Raw genomic sequence first — 20,403 nt, forward strand, 5'->3', positions numbered from 1 at the left:
GGTGAAGGAGCGAAGTTGGAGTATTTATGTGCATCTGCCTTAGGGCTGTGGATGCGTTAAATTGGAACCCTAGTACATATGTGTGTTAACAGCCAGATCTAAGTACTGTTGAAGAAAATTTATTTATTTATTATACTCTTAATAGTCACAGCACTCAACAAACTAAAAAATGATGCTAATTAGCATTGATTTTATCATTAATTCACAATAATAGCATTTGGATACCACTGTCAACTCAATAAAAAGGTCCTTCCTCCAAATTTTAGAAATTCCAGTCATATGTGCATATGTAAATTTTACATGGTAACCAAATTTCTTAATAGAAGCATTTTAAAAATATGAGGAAACAAAAGCCATGTATTAATTTTAGTCTCTGAATATGGAATTTTAGCTCTGTTTTGTAATTCAGTTGTTTTTAAGAAGCTGTCAAGTTGCTTCTGACTCTCTGCGCGTTGGAATGTACAACAAAAGGAAACAGCCTGGTACTGCGCCATCCTCACGATTGTGCTTCTGTTGACCCCATCTGATAATAGGCCTTAGTGGTAGTTGGGCCTTAACACGAACACCCAAATAAAATGCAGAATTACATTTAATTCCAGTATAAACAAATTTTTTTTATATCCCACTACAATTGAGTTGATTCTAACTCAAGGCCTCATGAGATTGAAAACTGCTCTGTAGGGTTTCCAAAGCTGTAAATCTTAGGGAGGCAGACTACCACATCTCTGTCTGGCAAATAAACTGGTAGGTTCAAACCACTAACCTTTTGATTTATAGCTGAGCACTTTAGCAACTGTGCTACCAGGGTCCACTTTAATACCATAGAGAGAGCGCACTCACACTAAAATTTGCATGATGTTAATATTTTATTCTGAACCCATGCTGTGAGCTGGAAGTGGACCTAAAACCATACTTTAAGAGTGGGAAATTATGATTTATTATTATGGAGGTAACTAAATTTCTTTTAATTGCTGATAAGTATATGCCATAGAAGCTACTTGCCCTCATTTCTATGCCTTCTCTTTACTTTTAGTTTAGATCATAATTTTAGTTACAAATTTTATTTTATTTTCCTTCTCTCAATTCATCTACATTCACATTGCAACATTTAATCTCTAAATTTCCTGTAACCAGCTGCGGTGATTATTGGTATAGTCGGTGTGATAAAATTCAGCTGTGTTAGCAGGACACAGGCTAGAAAAGATTTACATTTAAATATTTATTTTTTTCAACTTAAACAATATTTCTAGTAGACTAGTAACTATATTTCTTGAACTTTTATTGGTTTTCACTGAACACCCCCTTTTTAGAATGGATACATTTAACTAGAATCTAGTAAAAGGAAAATAGGGGACTCAACCAACTAAGTAAATCACACCTGGGCTAGACACTTAACCACATCCCCTCAGAATGCATAATGGACAAAGAAGGGCATGCAGTAATAGATAAAAATACCTTCAAAAGCAGGATATGAAATGGAAATACTTTCTTAGAATGATTTTTTTTTCTCTCTTCATTTTCTTTATCAGAATATAAAGTATTTCATAGGAAGTCTTATAAAGTACTGGTATCTTATTAACTTTCTATATGCATTGAACTCTAGTTAAATTTCTAAGTAATAAGAATATTTCAAAATTATTGAGATACCATAGAGCACTCCCAATACTTAAAGTCTCATTCATCTTTATTTTATTAATGATTTAAAGAATACCAATTTGATCTTTTGGTTACAGTTTTACCATTTATTTACCTTACTGATTCATTCCTAGTAGATTAAATCTACAAAAAGCAAGAAAGTATTTCATTGGAATTTAAGTCTTCGTTAGGGTGTTGTTTTTCTCTTTTTTTTTTTGAAACCTGTGCTGACACTAGACTAATTCCCTTGGCAGTGATTTCCCATTATACTTTCTGGCCCTTGTGTCTTTTCTACTACTCATGATCTCTTTGACCACGTTTTTAAGGTGTGTTTGTATTGTTGTTTTTCTTCTTGAATGCCAACCTTGTCCCCATCCTTGCGTCTTTGCACTTGCTATAAACTCTATAGAATTTATTCCCTCAAAATCTCTTTTGATTGTCTTTTTAACATTTATATCAAGGTCCACCCCCCTAGTATAGAGCCCCAAATAAAATAATAGTCATTATTATCTTTTCCTTTTCTTTTTCCTTCATAGTACTTACTATTTGCAGGTTTTTCCTTTATTAAATTGGTTGACTGATTACTTCCTTTACCCCCAATGCAGAGTGTAAACTCAGACTCAAATATAAGAATCTGTCTTTTTGCTCCATCCTTAAGATTTAGAATGTCACTTGGCCTACAGTACTCAATAAATAGTTCTTGAGTTAATAGATTAGTTATTTGTTCACTTATAAGAAAAAAAAATTGGTTGTGAAGAATATCTTCAATTATATTGGATTTTATATTTTAGACTGAAAATTTCTAGTATTAGCATTTCCATTTAGTTTATCCCATTTGCTGGCTATAAGAGGTAATAGTATGAATCTTAATATCTAGAATTACCGTCTTGTTTTGACAGGTTGACCTTGGCAGAATATCATGAACAGGAAGAAATTTTCAAACTTAGACTAGGACATCTCAAGAAGGTATGTGAAGTTGATGCTGTATTTTTTAGCTTAATTTATTACCAGGGTTTGTGGTGAGCTGTGTTACAGGTCTCTTGTAAGAAGCCAGAATTTAATAAAGATCCCAAATTTAAAACTTTAGACTGAAATAATGAGGGTGAATGGAAGGCGAGATGTTGATGCTGTGTTTTTGTGTTGAGCATGCTAAAATAACATCCCTTTTACATTGAGATGCTGCTTGATGTATCATGACCCTGTAATAAAGGAGTGATTGCTAACCAGATGTCCTCGATGTCTAATTATTCTGTTTAAATACCACCTTGTAGTATAAAATGCTTCATGAAGGAAGACCAAATATAAAATTACATATTGTGTGTATATTTCATAATAAATGGTAATATATGAACATTTAACCCTCAGCTAACCCTGTAAGCTGTTGGATGTTTGATGAAATGTTTTATTAAAATATATATTTGGAAATTTCAAAGGACTGAAGCACCAGTAGTAATAATATAAAGTGATATAGCTTAGAACAATATTACTATGTGTTACTGTAAATTTTTATAATGTAAAACATGCTTTGTATTTTATAAACCTGAAACTATAATCAGTCTATTGTTTTTACAGCTCTTAGTAGTATTTTAAACCATTTTAAAGAATATTAACAGAGTAGACTTTCCCCTCAAAATGTAATATTGACTGACTTGTAAAATGCTTTTTTTTAAAACCCATTTCTTATTTTGATTATGTTTGTCAGTTTACTTTAAATTTTTCAATAGATTGGATTACAACTAAAGTGGATTGGTAAACAAAGATAGTATCTGAACACGTTTCCTGTGGTAGGACAGAAAACTCTTTCTGCTAGCAGCCATGACTGTATACGACTGGGATTTCTTCAGCATATTGACAATATTTTAAAGCTAATAGTTCTTTGGAATATTACCAACATGCTGGGAAAACCCCATTCATTTAATTACAGGAAACATAAAAATTGTTTCATATTATACATATTGTTTAATATTATACATATCTCACTAACCAGTTGCTATCAGGTTAATTCTGACCCTTGGCAACCCTGTGTGTGTGTCAGAATAGAACTGCTCCATAGGGTTTCTTATGGCTGTTATTTTGGAAGTAGATTGCCACACCTCTCGTCCAGGACACTTCTCATTTACATTAGCATTCTTTACTGTGCCACAGAAAAGCTTCACTTTAAACTAATGAGCAGTGAATTCCAGAATGATTTATTTGACCTTCATTTTTTGTTGTTTTAAATTCTTCCATTCTGTTTTATTAAAATTATATTTTTTCCTGCTCTTTGAGTCACTTCAATTTGTTGTCTGTGAAAGGTGGAGTTACAATGGAAATACAGAAGGGAAAGGGGAATTCTATAGTACAGAATGGATCAGAAGTATTTATTTCCCCATTTAAACTGTTTTTATAATGCATTCATGGGCATCTATGTTTAGTGTTCCATATAGCCGGAGCCAGTTGGGTGAATTCTATTCATGGAGATCCCATGTGTTACAGAGTAGAACTACTTCATAGTTCATAGGGTTTTCTGTTTTCTTATAGAACCCAGGCCTTTTCCTGTGGCACCACTGGGTGAATCCAAGTAGTATTTAAATGCAAACCACTTGGACCACCCCTAGAGTTGTTTTCTAACCAGCCTTTTGTAATACTGGGATAATAAGTACATAGTTAGAGCTTTGACTGGAGAATTGTTATTTGCACATGGAATAATATTTTAAATTATTCTAATAATGACATATGTGTGCATTACTTTATGAAATCTTGGTCTGTAAAATCTGGAGTTAGAAAGCTGTTAAATAAGGAATTGGCCATTTGAAATGTGGAAAGGACCATTTTTATAAGACTTCAAAGGAGGATTTTAATTGTTAATGGTTGGTTGATTTTAAAGTTTTCCTTGTACTTTCAAAATACTCGGATTCTACAGAACAGTTCTGTTCTCTAAAGCAATATATACTAACATGTAAAATATATGAACATGTAAACTCTTCTAGAATACCACACCTTTTCGAACCACCTTATTATTCTCTTAGTGTTTGACTTCTACATTTTCTGTACTTATTTATATAATGGACTCCACAAGAATTATTTTTTTTTTTTATCATTTTACTAGGGTCTCATACAACTCTTCTCACAATCCATACATACATCAATTGTGTAAAACGCATTTGTACATTCATTGCCCCTTACTATTTCTAATACTTAGCCCCTTCATAATCTTTTTTTCTCGTTCTATTCCTCTTTTATGTGGTTCGGTTTACTGAGCAATCTTACATTTTTAACTTTGTCATCATCTTAACCAATTTACAACATAACTTTTCTTTATGTGTCAGAATGAATATTTTAGGAGACTGGATGAACTTATAATGTGGAAACATACTCTCATGTCTTCTCATGTTTTCTTGAGAAGAATGAGTACATTTAAGGAAATTGTTGATATATACAAAGAAAGACAATTCAACAAGTAGTATTGTCTCAGCACAAAGAAATAGCATTTGCTTGTTTATCATTGGCTATTAAATTTTGCCTTGTACAATTAAATAATTAGCAGTGTCACATTTTAAGATTAAGTTATTTGACATTCTGAGCCATTTAGAAAATAAGTTATTAAAATTGATTCTTTTGAGTTCTACAAATGAGGTGAATTGGACAGACTTGAAACAAGAACAGGACAGCCTTTGCTCCCCGTGGATTTACAAAACTGAAATAAACTGTACTTTGGTTTGTAACTTTGTAACTTCTGCCATAGGCTAGTTCTGAACTCTGGGTATTAGAGTAGCCTACACAGGAAATTACTATTTGGTGTATAAGTTTAGAGCCTTGAATTTGAAGCTTGCATGAACATACTCTAGCATTAGCATGGGTACCTGTCTCTCTCTTGCTCTCTCCCTTTAATAAACTCTTAAAAGTGAAATAGAATTAAATTTGTTAGCAACAAAACATTGAGGGAACTCATCTTTATAAACACAAGAGATTGAAACCTTTTTTTAATGGATAATTAACGACATACATTGCAATAAAAAAAATCTTACAACTTTTATCACAGTCCATACATCCATCCATTGTGTGAAGCACATTTGTTGCCATCATTATTTTTGAAACATTTGCTTTCTACTTGAGCCCTTGGTATCAGCTCCTCATTTTTCCCTCCCTCCCCCACCATCCCTCCCAAAATTTTTAGGACTTTAAAGAAATATTTTTATTGTTATTGGTTGGTTGATTTAAAAAGTAATAATTGAATAGTTAAGCTAGCCTATGAAGAGGTGTGTTTTAACATTCAATCAAGTGATAATTGTCATTGAATAGAGTTCCAGAAACAGTCTGCTATACCCAGTAGGTTTACAAAAGATAATAAATCCAAAATTGTTGTGGTATGATTAAAAAGAAATGAGTCAGGCAGAAACTTCCAAAAGTAAATAGCAAGGGTAAAATAGATTCATGTTGATAGTTATCACTGAAAAGGAGATGTAAACTTGGTTAAGGACTTACCAGTTTTGTCTTAATTAGGAAAATTGCTGTCCAGAATCAACTTTTAAAAATAGATCAAGAATTTTTATGTAATACTGACTTTTATTAAAGATCAACTTATATAGTCATTGCATTATATAAAAGCTTTTACATAATATATCTCATTGGAGACACACAAGTATTATCCCTACATTAAAGATGTGGTTACAGATGATTAGAGAGTTAACTATAAACCCTGACATTTGCAAGGGATGTATCCTCTGGAGTTCCACAAATACCATAATAGCATTTAATTTTCCTTATAATAAAGTGCATTCAAATATACTTGGAATTTTGAATGACTTGGTGAGACCTTGTAAGTTTAGAGCCTTAGATTTGGAGCTTGCATGAGCATACTCTTGCATTAGCTGAGAATATATATATTGGAGAGTTTGTTCTAGGCTCAGAGTTCTCGGATGACATATTTCAGGACCTGGCCTAATTTAAGCATGATTCAAATTCCTGTTTCAGTAGAATTACATACTGCTACCTGTTATGAAATATGTATACTTGAAATTTTAGCCATTCTTGAGTAAAATACATGATAACTCTTGGAATACCAAGGGCTTCCTATGTGTTTTTATGAAATACAATAGTTTTTAAATGATAAAGCCCAAATTGATCTATTGCAGTGGCTCTAACCATGCTCTGTGTAAATCAGAAGAATAAATTCATTTGTAGCTTCCTTTGGATCTCTCCGAAAACACTAGGAATTGCTTTATTCTTAAATCTCTTGGGAAACACACTTTAATATTTATTGCAGATAGAAGAGCACAGTTTTAAGTTAGTTTCCAATTTTTCACACACAGGTTTTCTCTGCCTCTTACACATATTACTTTCTTTGACAATTAAGTTAGAGACTATTATATAGGATATTTCTTTATTATTAGCTGATATATTGATTTTTAAGAGTAAGAAGTCATTTTTATTCCGGTTGTCTGACCCTGAATGCCAGTTGTTTAATGTCACTGACTGGCATCGTGAAGATGATGCTATTAATCAGTGCTATCTTTTTAAATTTAAATTATTTTATTGGGGGCTTATACAATTCTTATCACAATCCATACATCCATCCATTGTGCCAAGCACATATGTACATTCGCTGCCCTCATCATTCTCAAAACATTTGTCTTCTACTCTAGCCCCTGATAACAGCTGCCCATTTTCCCCCTCCCTCCCCTTTAGCCCCTCCTTCATGAACCCTCCATAATTCACAAATCATTATTGCTTTGTCATAAGTTACACTGTCCGACGTCCGCGTGTGTGTGTGTGTGTGTGTGTCGTCGTGTCCCCCCCGCCCTCTTCTCTGTTGTCCATCCCTCAGGGAGGAGGCCATACGTAGATTCTTGTAATCAGTTCCTCCTTTCTACCCCACATTCCCTCCACCCTCCAGGCCTCGTCCCTCTCACCACTGGTCCTGAAGGAGTCATCTGTCCTGGATTCTCTGTGTTTCCAGTTGCTATCTGTACCAATGTGCATATGCTGGTCTAGCCAGATTTGTAAGGCAGAATTAGGATCATGATAGTCGGGGTAGGAAGCATTCAAGAACCAGAGGAAAGTTATGTTTCATCGTTGCTACCCTATACCCTGATTGGTTCATCTCCTCCTCACAACCCTTCAGTAAGGGGGTTTCCAGTTGCCTACCAATGGGCTTTGAGTCTCCACTCTGCACTCACCCACGTTTATGTGATAAGATTTTTTTTGTTCTTTGATGCTTGATACCTGATCCCTTTGTCAGCTCGTGTTCACACAGGCTGGTGTGCTTCTTCCATGTGGCTTTGTTGCTTCTGAGCTAGTTGGCCGCTTGTTTATCATCAAGCCTTTAAGACTCCAGATGCTATATCTTTTGATAGCCTGGCACCCTCAGCTTTCTTCACCACATTTGCTTATGCACACGTTTGTCTTCAGTGATCATATCAGGAAGGTGGGCACCCAGATATATTGATTTTTTTATGCAAAAGTTTAATTTTGAAAGTCAACAGAAAAGACCCCCCTCCCCTTTTTGATATAAAAAAAAGTACTACTGAAGTAATGTTGCCTTTTTATATGTCTTAAGGATTTCATGGAGTACAAATGTATGATAAAATATGTGGAGAAAATGCAAATTATTCCCCAAAATAGGAAAAGCAACATTTTTGGGGTTGCCAGTAGTTATGCACATACTTTCCAACTATCATTTATTAAAAGGGCAAAGATAGTTTAGATCTTTACAAAGTTGTTCCCTTTAGACAAAGCTATCAACACTCATTTTTTTGGTACTGTGCCACATGTGGAATCTGTGGATTTAAGAAAACGAACAAACTACATTCCAGTTATTTTTGTTTTCTTTCTCTTTTGATACATTCTAGTTATGAGAAAACCATTTACTCTTTGTGATGAAAATATCTAGTAATGTTTTATCCATTTATTTGGAGTTGACGAAAACTGGGTGAGTTTCCCCAGGATTGTTACTAAATCAACATGAAAGAAATAATCTTGTATAATCTCTGAGCAACCAGCTTTCTTGTATTAGATTATTTCCTTATTCATAATATTATTTAAAAGATACAAGTTTACCAATCATAATGCCCCTTTGATCAGGAAATAAGAGTTTAGAAATTTAATATGATCAATAAGCTATCTCACTTCTGTTTTTGAGTTTTGTGAATGTACAGCATGTGTTGATGTTCGTTAACCTTCAGGTTTTTGTCATCGTACTAGTCAAATACTTAATTAGTTGGAGAGAATGCGTATATAGGCTTGATATCTCAAAATGAGATATTAAATAGTGTAATATAGACTGGCTGTAATGTATGATGGAAAGAAGATGAGGCTTTCGACACTTATCAAGATTTTCAGTGTCAGAAAACCCACAATGGAAGTGGAGTAAAAGAGAGAGGTGTGTGTGTGTGTGTGTGTGTGTGTGTGTGTGTGTGTGTGTGTTTCATATATAAACCCTGAATATAAGTGCCTGAAGTTTTATTGGAAAAACATAACCAGTTTGTAATTGGAACAGGGTCAGTCAAAGAATCATCAACAGCAACACAAATGTATCTTTCAAACCGAAGGAATCAGCTAAACAATTTACAGTCCTCTCAATCTACTGAAACAAAATCACATCCAACATGCCACCTGACACCATTTCTTTCTCTCTCTCTCCTTTGCTCCTTGCGATGTGGCATTCATCTCTCCTTGTGCCTCTGTTCTGAAGAGATAACAATATAGCAACAACTCTGCCACTGAAATCCTGTTTTCTGATCGATCTTGGCACCTGCAAAGAGAAACAACCAGTATCAGGCAGCAGCAGCATCACTATTAATGTGCCATGATGAAATCTTTACAGGTCAACAGCAAGCACACAGCTCTTTTCTCACTCCTTTCCAGTGGACCTTGCGACTAGTTGAAATGGAAGACACTGGATTGTCTACAAGCCTTTTGAACAGTGGAGAATGCAGGGCATTGGTTTTAGGTGAATTGATCTCCAAATATTCTTGGATTATGGTATCCCTTTAGTCTTTCTTTATAAAACAACCATCGTTACCACATTTATCCAACCCTAAGTATGACCACTAAGACTAAGTTTAAATATGAGACATTTCATGTCATTTTAGATTTGAATAAAGATATGAAAATAATTACCAATATAGTGCAGGGGCTTACCTTGAAACCTCTTTATTCACCTTTACTTTTATTTTTTCTTCTTTTTTCTTTTTTCACCTTTATGTTGATGACATGGCTAGAAGAAATCTTTTGAAGTTCTCTCAATCCATGCCAACGTATTTTGTGTTTCTGTAGGACACAACGCAAGGCAATAGTAGACAGTAGTGTTACGTGGAATTTAGTGAAAACACTAGAATAAGTCACCACTAAGCCATTGTCCATGAAAAATGTTATGAGCTGTTCCTGAACTCTTGGCATATGTGGGCAAGGAGAGTTGGAATTCTGAGCTTGGCACTTTGTTTTTACAATTGCTTTCAGTTTGAAGATTAGTTCTATAAGAGATCATTGCACTGAGAGAACATGGAAACAGCTGTAGATAAAAGTAACTCCCAGTGTTTGTATTCTGTCTCCTACTCTCATTATAGACCCACATAATAGATTATTGACTCCATGTCACCTCGTATTTTAATCATACACCTTAACTTGGTAGTAGCTGATGTTCAGTTACTAAAATGAAAATGTATACGTAAAATAGGTTTTTCCTTCCTTAGTGTTTAATATTAATCTAGTTGGATAGGCAATGGAATTCTAAAACTTTGGAAGGAACCTTAGACAAGTTAGACATTGGTTAGAGCAAAGTTTAATTAACTTGGGTTTGTGACTTAAGTGCAAAGATCACTTTTATAAAGAAAGAAAGAAAACAGTTGCATGGCTACCGGCATCTTCCCATCAGAGCTGTAAATATATGCCATTTATATGAATAGGAATAATGACAATGTCGAAGACTAGGTTCTTGCCATTGTGACTAGAAAGTCGAATCTTTTAATAAAACTTTAAAGATCTGTGGAATCCACTAATATTCTGTAAAGGGTTAAAAGGAGACAGGAAGAGCTACCATATATTTAACTATACTAGAACATGGTACTTAAATTGATACACCTCCGTTATTGGTCCGTTGTTGAGTGTGTGAACATCAAGGATTTTTGCCCCATAATATAATAGCTACATTTTTCCCAAAAAAGTATAATGTTGAAATTAATATTCATATTAACTGGGTTGAGTTAAGAGGATGGTCTACAAATGGTGGAATCAGGGTGAAAATATTGGGAGGCATGCATGAGTTAGAGGTAACTAGGAGTAGTTAAATACACTGTTCTGCAGTAATGGCAATCTATGAGTGGATGCGTGGGTAGACAAGTAGGCTGGACAAGTGGGTCCGGGGAAGAGCAGGACTATATTCATGAATATGTTGGGCTTCAAAAAGTTCACGAGAAAATAGAATTAAAAGATAATGGGGGAAGGGGAGAAGATAATGTGAATTTTTTCAAAAAGCTGCTGAAGCCCTCACTATATAGATTTGACAAGGATATTTCTAAATATATTACTACCTCATCACTGTAAATATATCCTGGAAATGTGGTAGAACATAATGGGGCAACGTTAGGAAAACTTTTCAGTCATAGCTAAACACCTTGAGGGAATAAATCCCAGAGCTTTAAGACCCAGGACCATAACCTTGGGGGGCACCTAGCCCAGTTGGCACAAAACATTTCAGATTTTTTGAATCAGTTGAATTATCACATTTATTTACTACTGGAGAGGTAGGTGTGTCCATTGTTTACTGAAATAGAGTGCCTATTCTATCAGTTAGCCTCATTTATGGGGTTTCAGTAGACTCCAAAGTACCAATGATTATGATACGGTGATTTCAGCTCTGTTGGCTGTAGCACAACCCACAGTTTCTGAGACTATTAACAAGTTTTTATAGTCCTGCAGAGTGGCTCCTTCAAAAAGGTTTGAAGCACCAACTTTTTGATTAGCAGTCAAGTACTGTGACCACTGTACCACCAGCCTCCTTAAATGGGGAAGAAATGTCAGGAACACACTTAACAGTAAAGGTCCTAGGATAATTAAGCCAGTCAGACACACCTAGAATAGATAGAGCATACCAACACCAGTAATAACCAGTTTAATGACTATACACAGTTAGCAAAGAAAACTCTAAAACTTCATCATGCTTTTTCCTTCTCTTCCCCCTCCCTTCTTCAGTCTACACAATTATTCATGCAAAACTTAGGGGACAGTAGATTCAAAACTGATCTCTGTAAATTCAGACCTGCTTTATCTAGGTGTGTTTTTGTTTGCTTATTGGAATCTGTTCATTGCTTCATATCTCCCATATTGATACTTAAAATAAAACATATTGTAGAAATCTAGGGACATATTAATGATGTACTTAAAGTAGGTTGGTAATAATTTTCTCAATCCTTCTATTTCTATACTACTTAATCTTGTTAGCTTTTAATATCTGTAGTAATACTATTGTTCATTTCCTTGATAAATTTTTAAAATGACACAAATAGTATATAAAATTAAAGTTTAATTTGAGGATGGGGGTCTGACGACTTGGGGATTGGTATATAGTTCGTGTTCCTATCTAAAGTGAATTTAGGGAAAAATACAACAAAGTGAATTTAGTGCTAGACTTCTTGAGATCCTGATCTGAACTAGTTTTCTTAAACCAAGTAATATCATTACAATGGTGTTTAGTAACAATTCAAGCAGTACGCATTTTTGTTTCATAATGTCTTGCAAAATGTTTTTTCTTTTACCAATCGTCACAGATAATAGGCAAGTTGAGAGTGATATAAAAAATACTTCTGTTTTATTTTGGTTTTGTAGAACAATAGCTCTTGGAAATTAAATTACTTTTAATTTTTTTCATGTTTATTTGTGACAGTACATTTTACAATACTCTGAGATTCATAACTTTGATGCCTACACATGTCGTATTTCTAATTCCCTATCTTTTACAAAGTTTTATGCCTAAAAAATATTAAATAGGCAAATATTGTGTTACGTATATACATGTTCATAACAGTAAATTAGATTTTTTTTTTTTTAACCATCTACTCACAGGGTGCTGGGCTCTCTGTAAGACCATGCCAACCTCCCCCATACCACCTGTGAGGCTGAAAGATTTAATTTTTTTAAATCATTTCATTGGGCTCTTACAGCTCTTATCACAATCCATACATACATCCATTGTATCAAGCACTTTTGTACATATGTTGCCATCATCATTTTCAAAAGCTTTCTTTCTACTTGAGCCCTTGGTATCAGCTTTTTTTTCCCCTCCCTCCCTCATGAACCCTTGATAACTTATTATTATTTTCGTTTCTTACTAGATTTCATATTTAATGTTTTTTAAATGATCAAAGATACCTAAATATACCTAGTTATCTTAACCTGATATTTTACAGCGAATCTGTATATTGTTATTAGAATAGACTTGGATTACAAATGAAAAACATTTCTTGACAAAGATGCTTAGGTTGCTTAGGATTTTTTTTTCTCATATAAATGTCTAAAAATAAAAATGTTGGAAAGGGGTGTTGCTCTTTTGCCGCTTCCTTAAATTATAAGATAATATTAAGATCTGTCATGTTCTTCTATGGCTTGCGTTTTTTAATGTAACTCAGAGTAGAAGGCAGCTATAATGTATATACTGTTAAATTGTCTATTGCTGTACCTTTCTGTTTACAAAGAAAATAGTCTGCCTTTTCTTGTGTGTGTGGTCACTTAGCCTCTCTCTTTAATACAATCCATTCTTATTGATGTTCTTTAAATATTGTCATTTCCTGCAAAGACCAGACTCATTTCCAGAGTTGCTGTTTATCTCTTTGTTCTAGTAGGCCTTCTCTACCTTAACTAACTGTTCAACTAATAATGATTGAGGATCAAAGCAGTGTTGTTACTAAACATTATTTAGCCGGTTTGATTGGCTCCCTTTTATTCCAGGAAGCAGGCTAAGCTTGGACATGAGTTTTAAGATTCCATTCTAATGAATTCAGACCAGTGATGAAATAGGTATCCCAGTTTCTCCTGAACCCTGTGAACAAGATACATTTTTAATTGATATTGGCCTGGAGGTTACTGTCAGTCTCATGTCAAGCATAGTAACCCATAGAATGTATTTTTCTAAATCATCGGACCAAAGATAAATTAGTTGTTGAGACTGCTACTGCTTTTGTGCCATGGAGTCAGACAAACTGGGGTGTACCTCGCCCTCTAAGAAAAAGTTCCTAGACTGTATTGCCCTGACCTTTGCTTTAGTATGTTTACTCTATTCTCAGTGGCATTTAATAGTAGTTACTTAGAACTGTACTATTATTCCTGCCCCTTCCCAATAGTTTTCTTTTGAGTTAGTTACAGACTAAGTTAAAAGATAGAAGATATAAATATATTTTATTCACAGTGGAAGTTTTGTGTGTATCTGTATGTAAGACTTGGTTGTATGTACTTACTTGACATTTTTTCTTAAATATTTATCTGCAATTGAAGTTTGTTTTCTCTACTACTTCTGACACTTTTTTGCCAGTAAATTATTCAAAATGGAACAGAGCTTGCTTATGCTCTTGACTGCATAAGGTTTTATGGGATAAATTTACCGTGTTTCATATTGCTTAAATTTACTCACATGGATCACATTTTGCTTTCTTTAGCATTTATCTTGTAATATTATTACCGCTGTGTAGGTATCTGAAGATTACCAAAAGTTATAAAATAATATGTGCATCAGCAATCTAGTTAAATCATATAATTATACATAATGGTGCAATATAATTTTAAGTAAAATTTAAAACAAGAGTACAGTAGCAGATGGACATTGTGCCTCCACTCAAGTACTCCCTCAACACAAGAACAATTTGTTCTACTAACACAGCATTCTGTGATGTTCACCTTCCCTGACACGATTGCTGAAAACAAAATGGGTGCATAAACAAATGTGGTGAAGACAGCTGATGATGCCTGGCTATCAAAAGATATAGATAGCATCTGGGGTCTTAAAGGCTTGAAGATAAACAAGCAACTATCTAGCTGAGAAGCAACAAAGTCCACATGGAAGAAGCCCATCAGCCTTGTGTGATCATGAAGTGTTGATGGGATCAGACAATAAAGAAACAAACTAAAAGCATATCACTGGGAATGAGAGAGAGCACAGAGTTGAGACCCAAAGCCCATCAGTAGTCAGTTGGACACCTCTCTGTCAGAAAGGTCACAAGAAAGAGACAACCCAGTCGGTGCAGTATAGCACCAATGAAACACACAACCTTCCTCTAGTTCTTTAATGCTTCTTCCACCACCACCACCACCACTACACCCCACTACCATGACCCCAGTTCTGTTTTACCAATGTGGCTAGACTGGAAAATGTATACTGGTATAGATTGAAACACGGAATCCAGAACAGATAAAACCCTCAGGACCAGGATTGAGGATGAGTAAGGGTGAACCAATCACAATGATGGATTTATGGACCCCATCCCAGGGGGACAGTCAGCATAAAAATGGGTGAAATGAGACAGCAGTCGATATAAGACATGGAAAAGAATTTATAAATTATCAAGGAAACGTGGAGGGAGGGGAAATTATGAGGAACTGAAGCCAGGGTGGTGTTGAGGGAGGAGATGAGCTGATGCCTGGGACTTAAGTAGAAAGAAAATGTTTTAAAAACGTTGATGACAGTATATGTAAAGATGTGTTTGACAAAATGGATACACCGTATATACTCATGTATAAACCGAGGTTTTTTTTTTTTTAAATCATTTTATTGGTGACTCATACAACTCTTATCACCATCCATACATCCATCCATTATGTCAAGCACATTTGTACATTTGTTGCCATCATCATTCTCAAAACATTTGCTTTCTACTTGAGCCCTTGATATCAGCGCCTCATTTTTCCCCCTCCCACATGAACCCTTGATAATTTATAAATTATTATTTTGTCATATCTTACACTGTCCATCTCCCTTCACCCACTTTTCTGTTGACCACCCCCCAGGGAGGAGGTTCTGTGTAGATCCTTGTGAAAAGCAGTTCCACCTTTCTACCCCACCTTCCCTCCACCCTCTGGAATTGCCGCTCTCACCACTGGTCCTGAAGGGATCATCTGTCCTGGATTCCCTGTTTCTCCAGTTCCTATCTGTACCAGTGTACATCCTCTGGTCTAGTCAGATTTGTAAGGTAAAATTGGGATCATGATAGTGGGGTGAGGAAGCATTTAGGAACTAGAGGAAGGTTGTATGTTTCATTGTTGCTACCCTGCACCCTGCCTGTAAGCCGAGTTTTTTCAGCACAGTTTTTATGCAGTGTTTGTGGTAAAATTAAGTGCCTCGACTGTTACTTGGGTCGGCTTACACTCAAGTATATGCGGTATGTATAGATTGTGATAAGAGCCCCCAATAAAATTAAATTTAAAAAGTTTTTAAACTAAGATTTCAGCCATTTGGTTCAGGATTCTAAAATAGACCCTTCACAATTCTATCAGATTGTTTAAATTTTTACCAGCTTACTAAGCATTTAATAGTTACCTACATCTCTAAGATTCAAACTAAGGCAGCAAACATCAGTAACATAAAGATACGTTTTTGCTATTTCCTGGGTTTTGTGATACAAATGGATTTAAGTTCTTTCACACTCCATGACATACTTTTATTTGGCCACTTTCTTGCTCTGTTTTATATGGCTAAGTCAAGACACAAGTAACTAAGCTGTGTTTTAAGGTTGTTGTCCCAAAACTTTTCAACATACTTCCTTCCTTATAAGTCTTCAATGACTGAACTCCTAGGATGATTTTATTTTTTTTTATTATTATTGAGATTTGGAAATATTTGCGACTGGGTGAAACAAGTTAAATGAAGAAATTTCAGTTATACGAAGACAAATCTGTTGTACATATTATAGAAAATATTTAAAATATTCTAGGTTTTTCTTTATTTAAATTAGTTTAGAATGTTTCTGCCATTTAGTGCCTAGCCTATTTTAAATACTTTTGCAGCAAATTGTGGTTGAATTTGCTATTGAAATAATAAAATTAAGCTCAAGGAGCAAGTAGAGTACAAAAGACACACGGGTTTTTAATCTGAGGATTGAATTTTATTCATAATACTTAGAATATACCTTTCAGTTTCAGCCTTAGATTCAGGTGGAATAGATTTTACTACAAATGCCTATTATCTATCTTTGAATAAAATAATAATACTTAAAAGTTTCAAAGTGCATGTCAGAATTTTCCATTTCTTGAGATAAAGGTTTTTTTTTAACTCACTCAAAGATATATTTAAATGCTATATTTAGAAAATAGTATCTTTCTATTTTATGTAGATTTATAATTGTACTGGGCACACATTTAATTCAAAATAATGTTTTTTGCATATTTACTCAACTATTTGTTCAAAATAATATAAAATTTTGCATTTCTTGAACTCTACTGAAATTTAGTATATGTTTATCTGTACTTACAGTGCCACTCAAACTTGTGTTAACCAAGTTCTATTGTTTTTGTGAATACACGTGTTGACTTGTTTGTCTAGGTGCTTAGTTAAAAATATTTTTGTAATGGTATTTAAAATAGAGTAAAAAGTTTATATTAAATGAATACTAAAGTAAAATTTTTTTGTGATTGCCTACACATTATTTGCTGAGGATCTGCTTCAGCAAACCGTAAAAATTTTAATGTCTTCGTGGGATTACAGTTAAAGTTTATACAAAATAAACAGTCTGGGGTGTGTGTGTGTGTGTGTGCATGTGCGTGCACGCGCGCACTCGCACGCACACACATTTTATATATTCTAAAGTGTAGCAATAATTAGCAATTCTGCCTTTCCCCCGTTTTATGCTTTTGTCTTTGTTTTGTTTTGCTGTATAATTCCCTCATGTATTTAAAATTTGGATGAGCCAGAAATAAAATTTATAGCTCATTTTGTGTAATATATTGGGTTCGGGCTACTTTGCAGTCATTTTCCATTTAGACATAATAAAAATATGTTTCTTGTAGTATGGAGTGAAACTCAGCATCTCATCAGGTATAGATTTTTTTGTAGAAGATGGTTTCTTGGAATGAGTTTTTTTGCCTTATCTCTTTCCATCTCTCAAGTATGAAAGAGCACTTCAATCCTCTTACTCAGTGGTGCTTTATAATATAATATTCCTCCCGTTTCTGTAAAAATTGATGCATCAGAAGTAAATTGAACTTGTTATTGTTCCTTCTCTTCAATTTCAGGAAGAGGCAGAAATCCAGGCAGAACTTGAACGTTTGGAAAGAGTCAGAAATCTTCACATTCGAGAACTCAAAAGAATAAACAATGAGGATAATTCACAGTAAGTTGTTATTTGTATTGAACACTTTTATATGATTTTGATCAATAGATAATTATGCTTTATTGTTGGGGGCAGGTAAGCTTCATATAAATTATTATGTCTCATTGTAGATGTGTTTACTCTCACCTAAGCAAATTCACTGGCCTCTTACCTGTTAGGTCTCCGTTTTTCCCTCTTGCTCTTCCAGTTTTCCCTCAGCCCACCCCAGTGGCTTCAGATCACACTTAGAAAAAGATCTAAAGCCATTAAATGGTCTGGTCCCTGGGCCCCTCACCTGCTCTATTCCTCTCATCACCACCCTCTCCCTTAGGTGTCCTAGACATACTGGTCTCAAACACGCCGAGCACATTCCCATGTAAGGGCTTTTGTGCTTATCATTGTCTTTGTTTGGAACGGCCCTTCTCTGGCTATCTGAGTGGCTTGCTCCTTAGGCCAGCTCTCTCTCTGCTGCATTCCAGCCTCTTGCCTTGTCCTTAAGATACTTTCTCATAGCATGTATCCCTCTGAATGAAGTTACGGTTGTTTCCCAGTATGTACTATTTTTCTTCTCACTGGGACATAAGCTTCATGCGAACAGGGGCTTAGTTTTGTTCTCACTGTGTCCTCAGAGCTTAGACAAGGAGTGCAAATGCCTGGTTATCAAGATGAATGCTGTAGATGTCAGGGGTTAAAAAAAGCCAGGCAAGGAAAATGCTAGTGGGCTTGGGGGTAGTGGTTCAAAGCAAGCTTCCCAGGAAGTTAGGAAAAGACAGTCGATTCCTAGAGAAAATTTAAATCTGTGTTAAAGACAAGGGCATCGGTTTATACCTTATCTTTAAGACAAGTCATTTAATTTAAAGCTTCTTGACTTAATAAGCATTATCGGGATGGAAAATGGCCAATTTCTGCTGTGAAATGTATGAATGTCTTGCTTAGAAAAAGGCCATTTTCTGATTATGGATATATGTTTGATCATAAATTATTACAGTATGTCAAGTGAGTGAAATAATATAATTATGGAATAGCCTGAGGTTTGCCAAACTAAAATTCTTACAAAGAGAGAAAAAAACAGGATACAAATTCCAAACTGGCTTACCAACTGTGTTCAAGCTTGTTTGTGGACCTGACTTTGCCTAATGGACAAAAATTAAGTGAATTCTCTCGCAGCTTTGCATTGTGCTTTAAATCCAGTCCACCAGCCCTCCCCAAAATGTTTTCTGTATAAGCTGTTTCCAGTTGAATTTCAATAAAATAATATGATTTATTGAGCGTCTGAAATTGTAAAGCTAATTTTTACTTTAAATTGAGAGTGCAGAGTGTGGACTAAGTATCTATTTCATCTCTGTGCAATATTCTCATCTATAAATAGAGATGGTAGCCAGGCCTACTTTGTGGGATTGCTTGAGTTAATGCATATGTATGCTTAATATATAGTAAAGGCAATCAATACTAACTTATAATAGCAGAATTGTCTGTCAATGGATTTTTTTTTTTTTTCTGGAAAGGCTTTATTATTATTGGGGGCGGGAGGGGGGAGTGCACGGCACTCAGTCCTTCTTGGCAGCGGCCTTCCTCTTCCTCATGGCGGCCAGCACGTTGCTCAGCTCATCTCTCTTCCTCTTGGCTCGGATGTGTGTGCCCACCCGCTTCTTGATGAACTTAAGTGCCCGCTTGTTGGAGACCTTGAGCAGCTCCATGACCCTTCGCTCGTAGGGTGCAAAGCCACACACCTCCCGGATCGTGTCCTGCACGAACGTGGTGTGCTTGGTGAGGTGCCCGCGGCTGCGGCTGGGCCTCGGCTTGCTCACGTTCTTGGTCACCTTGTGGCTCTTGTTGAGACCCACGGCCATAGGGCAGCACACAGCCATGACTGCTACTCTTCAATGGCTGCCGCGACGGAAGGCCAGTGGATATTTTTTAAGTTTACCTTTTGAATTGGAAATTACAATTTTGTATAAAAGTCCAGAGGCAGTAAAATTAATCATGAGTGAAGGGCCATTTAGTTTTTTATTTAAATCTTTTAAAATTATTATTAAACTATCATTTTATTGGGGGCTTTTAAAACTCATAACAATCCATATATCAATTATATCAAGCATATTTGTACTTTTGTTGCCATCGTTCTTTTCTAGACATTTACTTTCTATTGAGCTCTTGGTATCAGCTCCTCTTTCCTTCCCCCCAACCAGGGCAATTTAGTATATTTGTTAATGATATGTCAGTCTTCTAATAACTTGAGCTGCCATAAGTACCAATATATATGTATCTTTCGAAGGAAAGTAATTCTTGCTTGCATGGATTTAGGTTTTCATAAAACTCAGAGCAAAGCAGTAGTTGCTAGGTCTTCGTAGACATGCTATAAATTGGTCACTGAAGTAGACTATTTAGCTATAAAAGTTAAACCCCAGGAGCACCAAAGTCTTAAGATAGTCACGTACAGGTAGAGAAGTCATAGAGAAAGAAAAAAAATAGAAACAATTCAAAGTTAGCAGTAGAGTGA

At 35.2% G+C, this 20,403-nt stretch overlaps 2 protein-coding genes across 2 annotated transcripts in view; one reads left to right on the forward strand and one right to left on the reverse strand.

Moving 5' to 3' along the window:
* The window catches only part of TLK1 (tousled like kinase 1), a 94,168-nt gene that overhangs the window by 52,614 nt on the left and 21,151 nt on the right, over positions 1 to 20,403 (forward strand). The window contains exons 11-12 of the mRNA XM_004703749.2: positions 2,535 to 2,601; positions 17,827 to 17,924. Coding sequence (XP_004703806.1) covers positions 2,535 to 2,601; positions 17,827 to 17,924 — 165 coding nt within the window. The remainder of the gene's footprint in view (positions 1 to 2,534; positions 2,602 to 17,826; positions 17,925 to 20,403) is intronic.
* Positions 19,451 to 19,771, reverse strand: LOC101638681 (60S ribosomal protein L36-like). Its single transcript, XM_045298744.1, has one exon. The coding sequence runs from the start codon at positions 19,769 to 19,771 to the stop codon at positions 19,451 to 19,453; it is 321 nt and encodes a 106-aa protein (XP_045154679.1).

The sequence above is a fragment of the Echinops telfairi genome, unplaced genomic scaffold, assembly GCF_000313985.2.
Source record: "Echinops telfairi isolate 266 unplaced genomic scaffold, ASM31398v2 ScPeMD7_4;HRSCAF=17, whole genome shotgun sequence".
In the NCBI taxonomy this organism is placed as follows: Eukaryota; Metazoa; Chordata; class Mammalia; order Afrosoricida; family Tenrecidae; genus Echinops; species Echinops telfairi.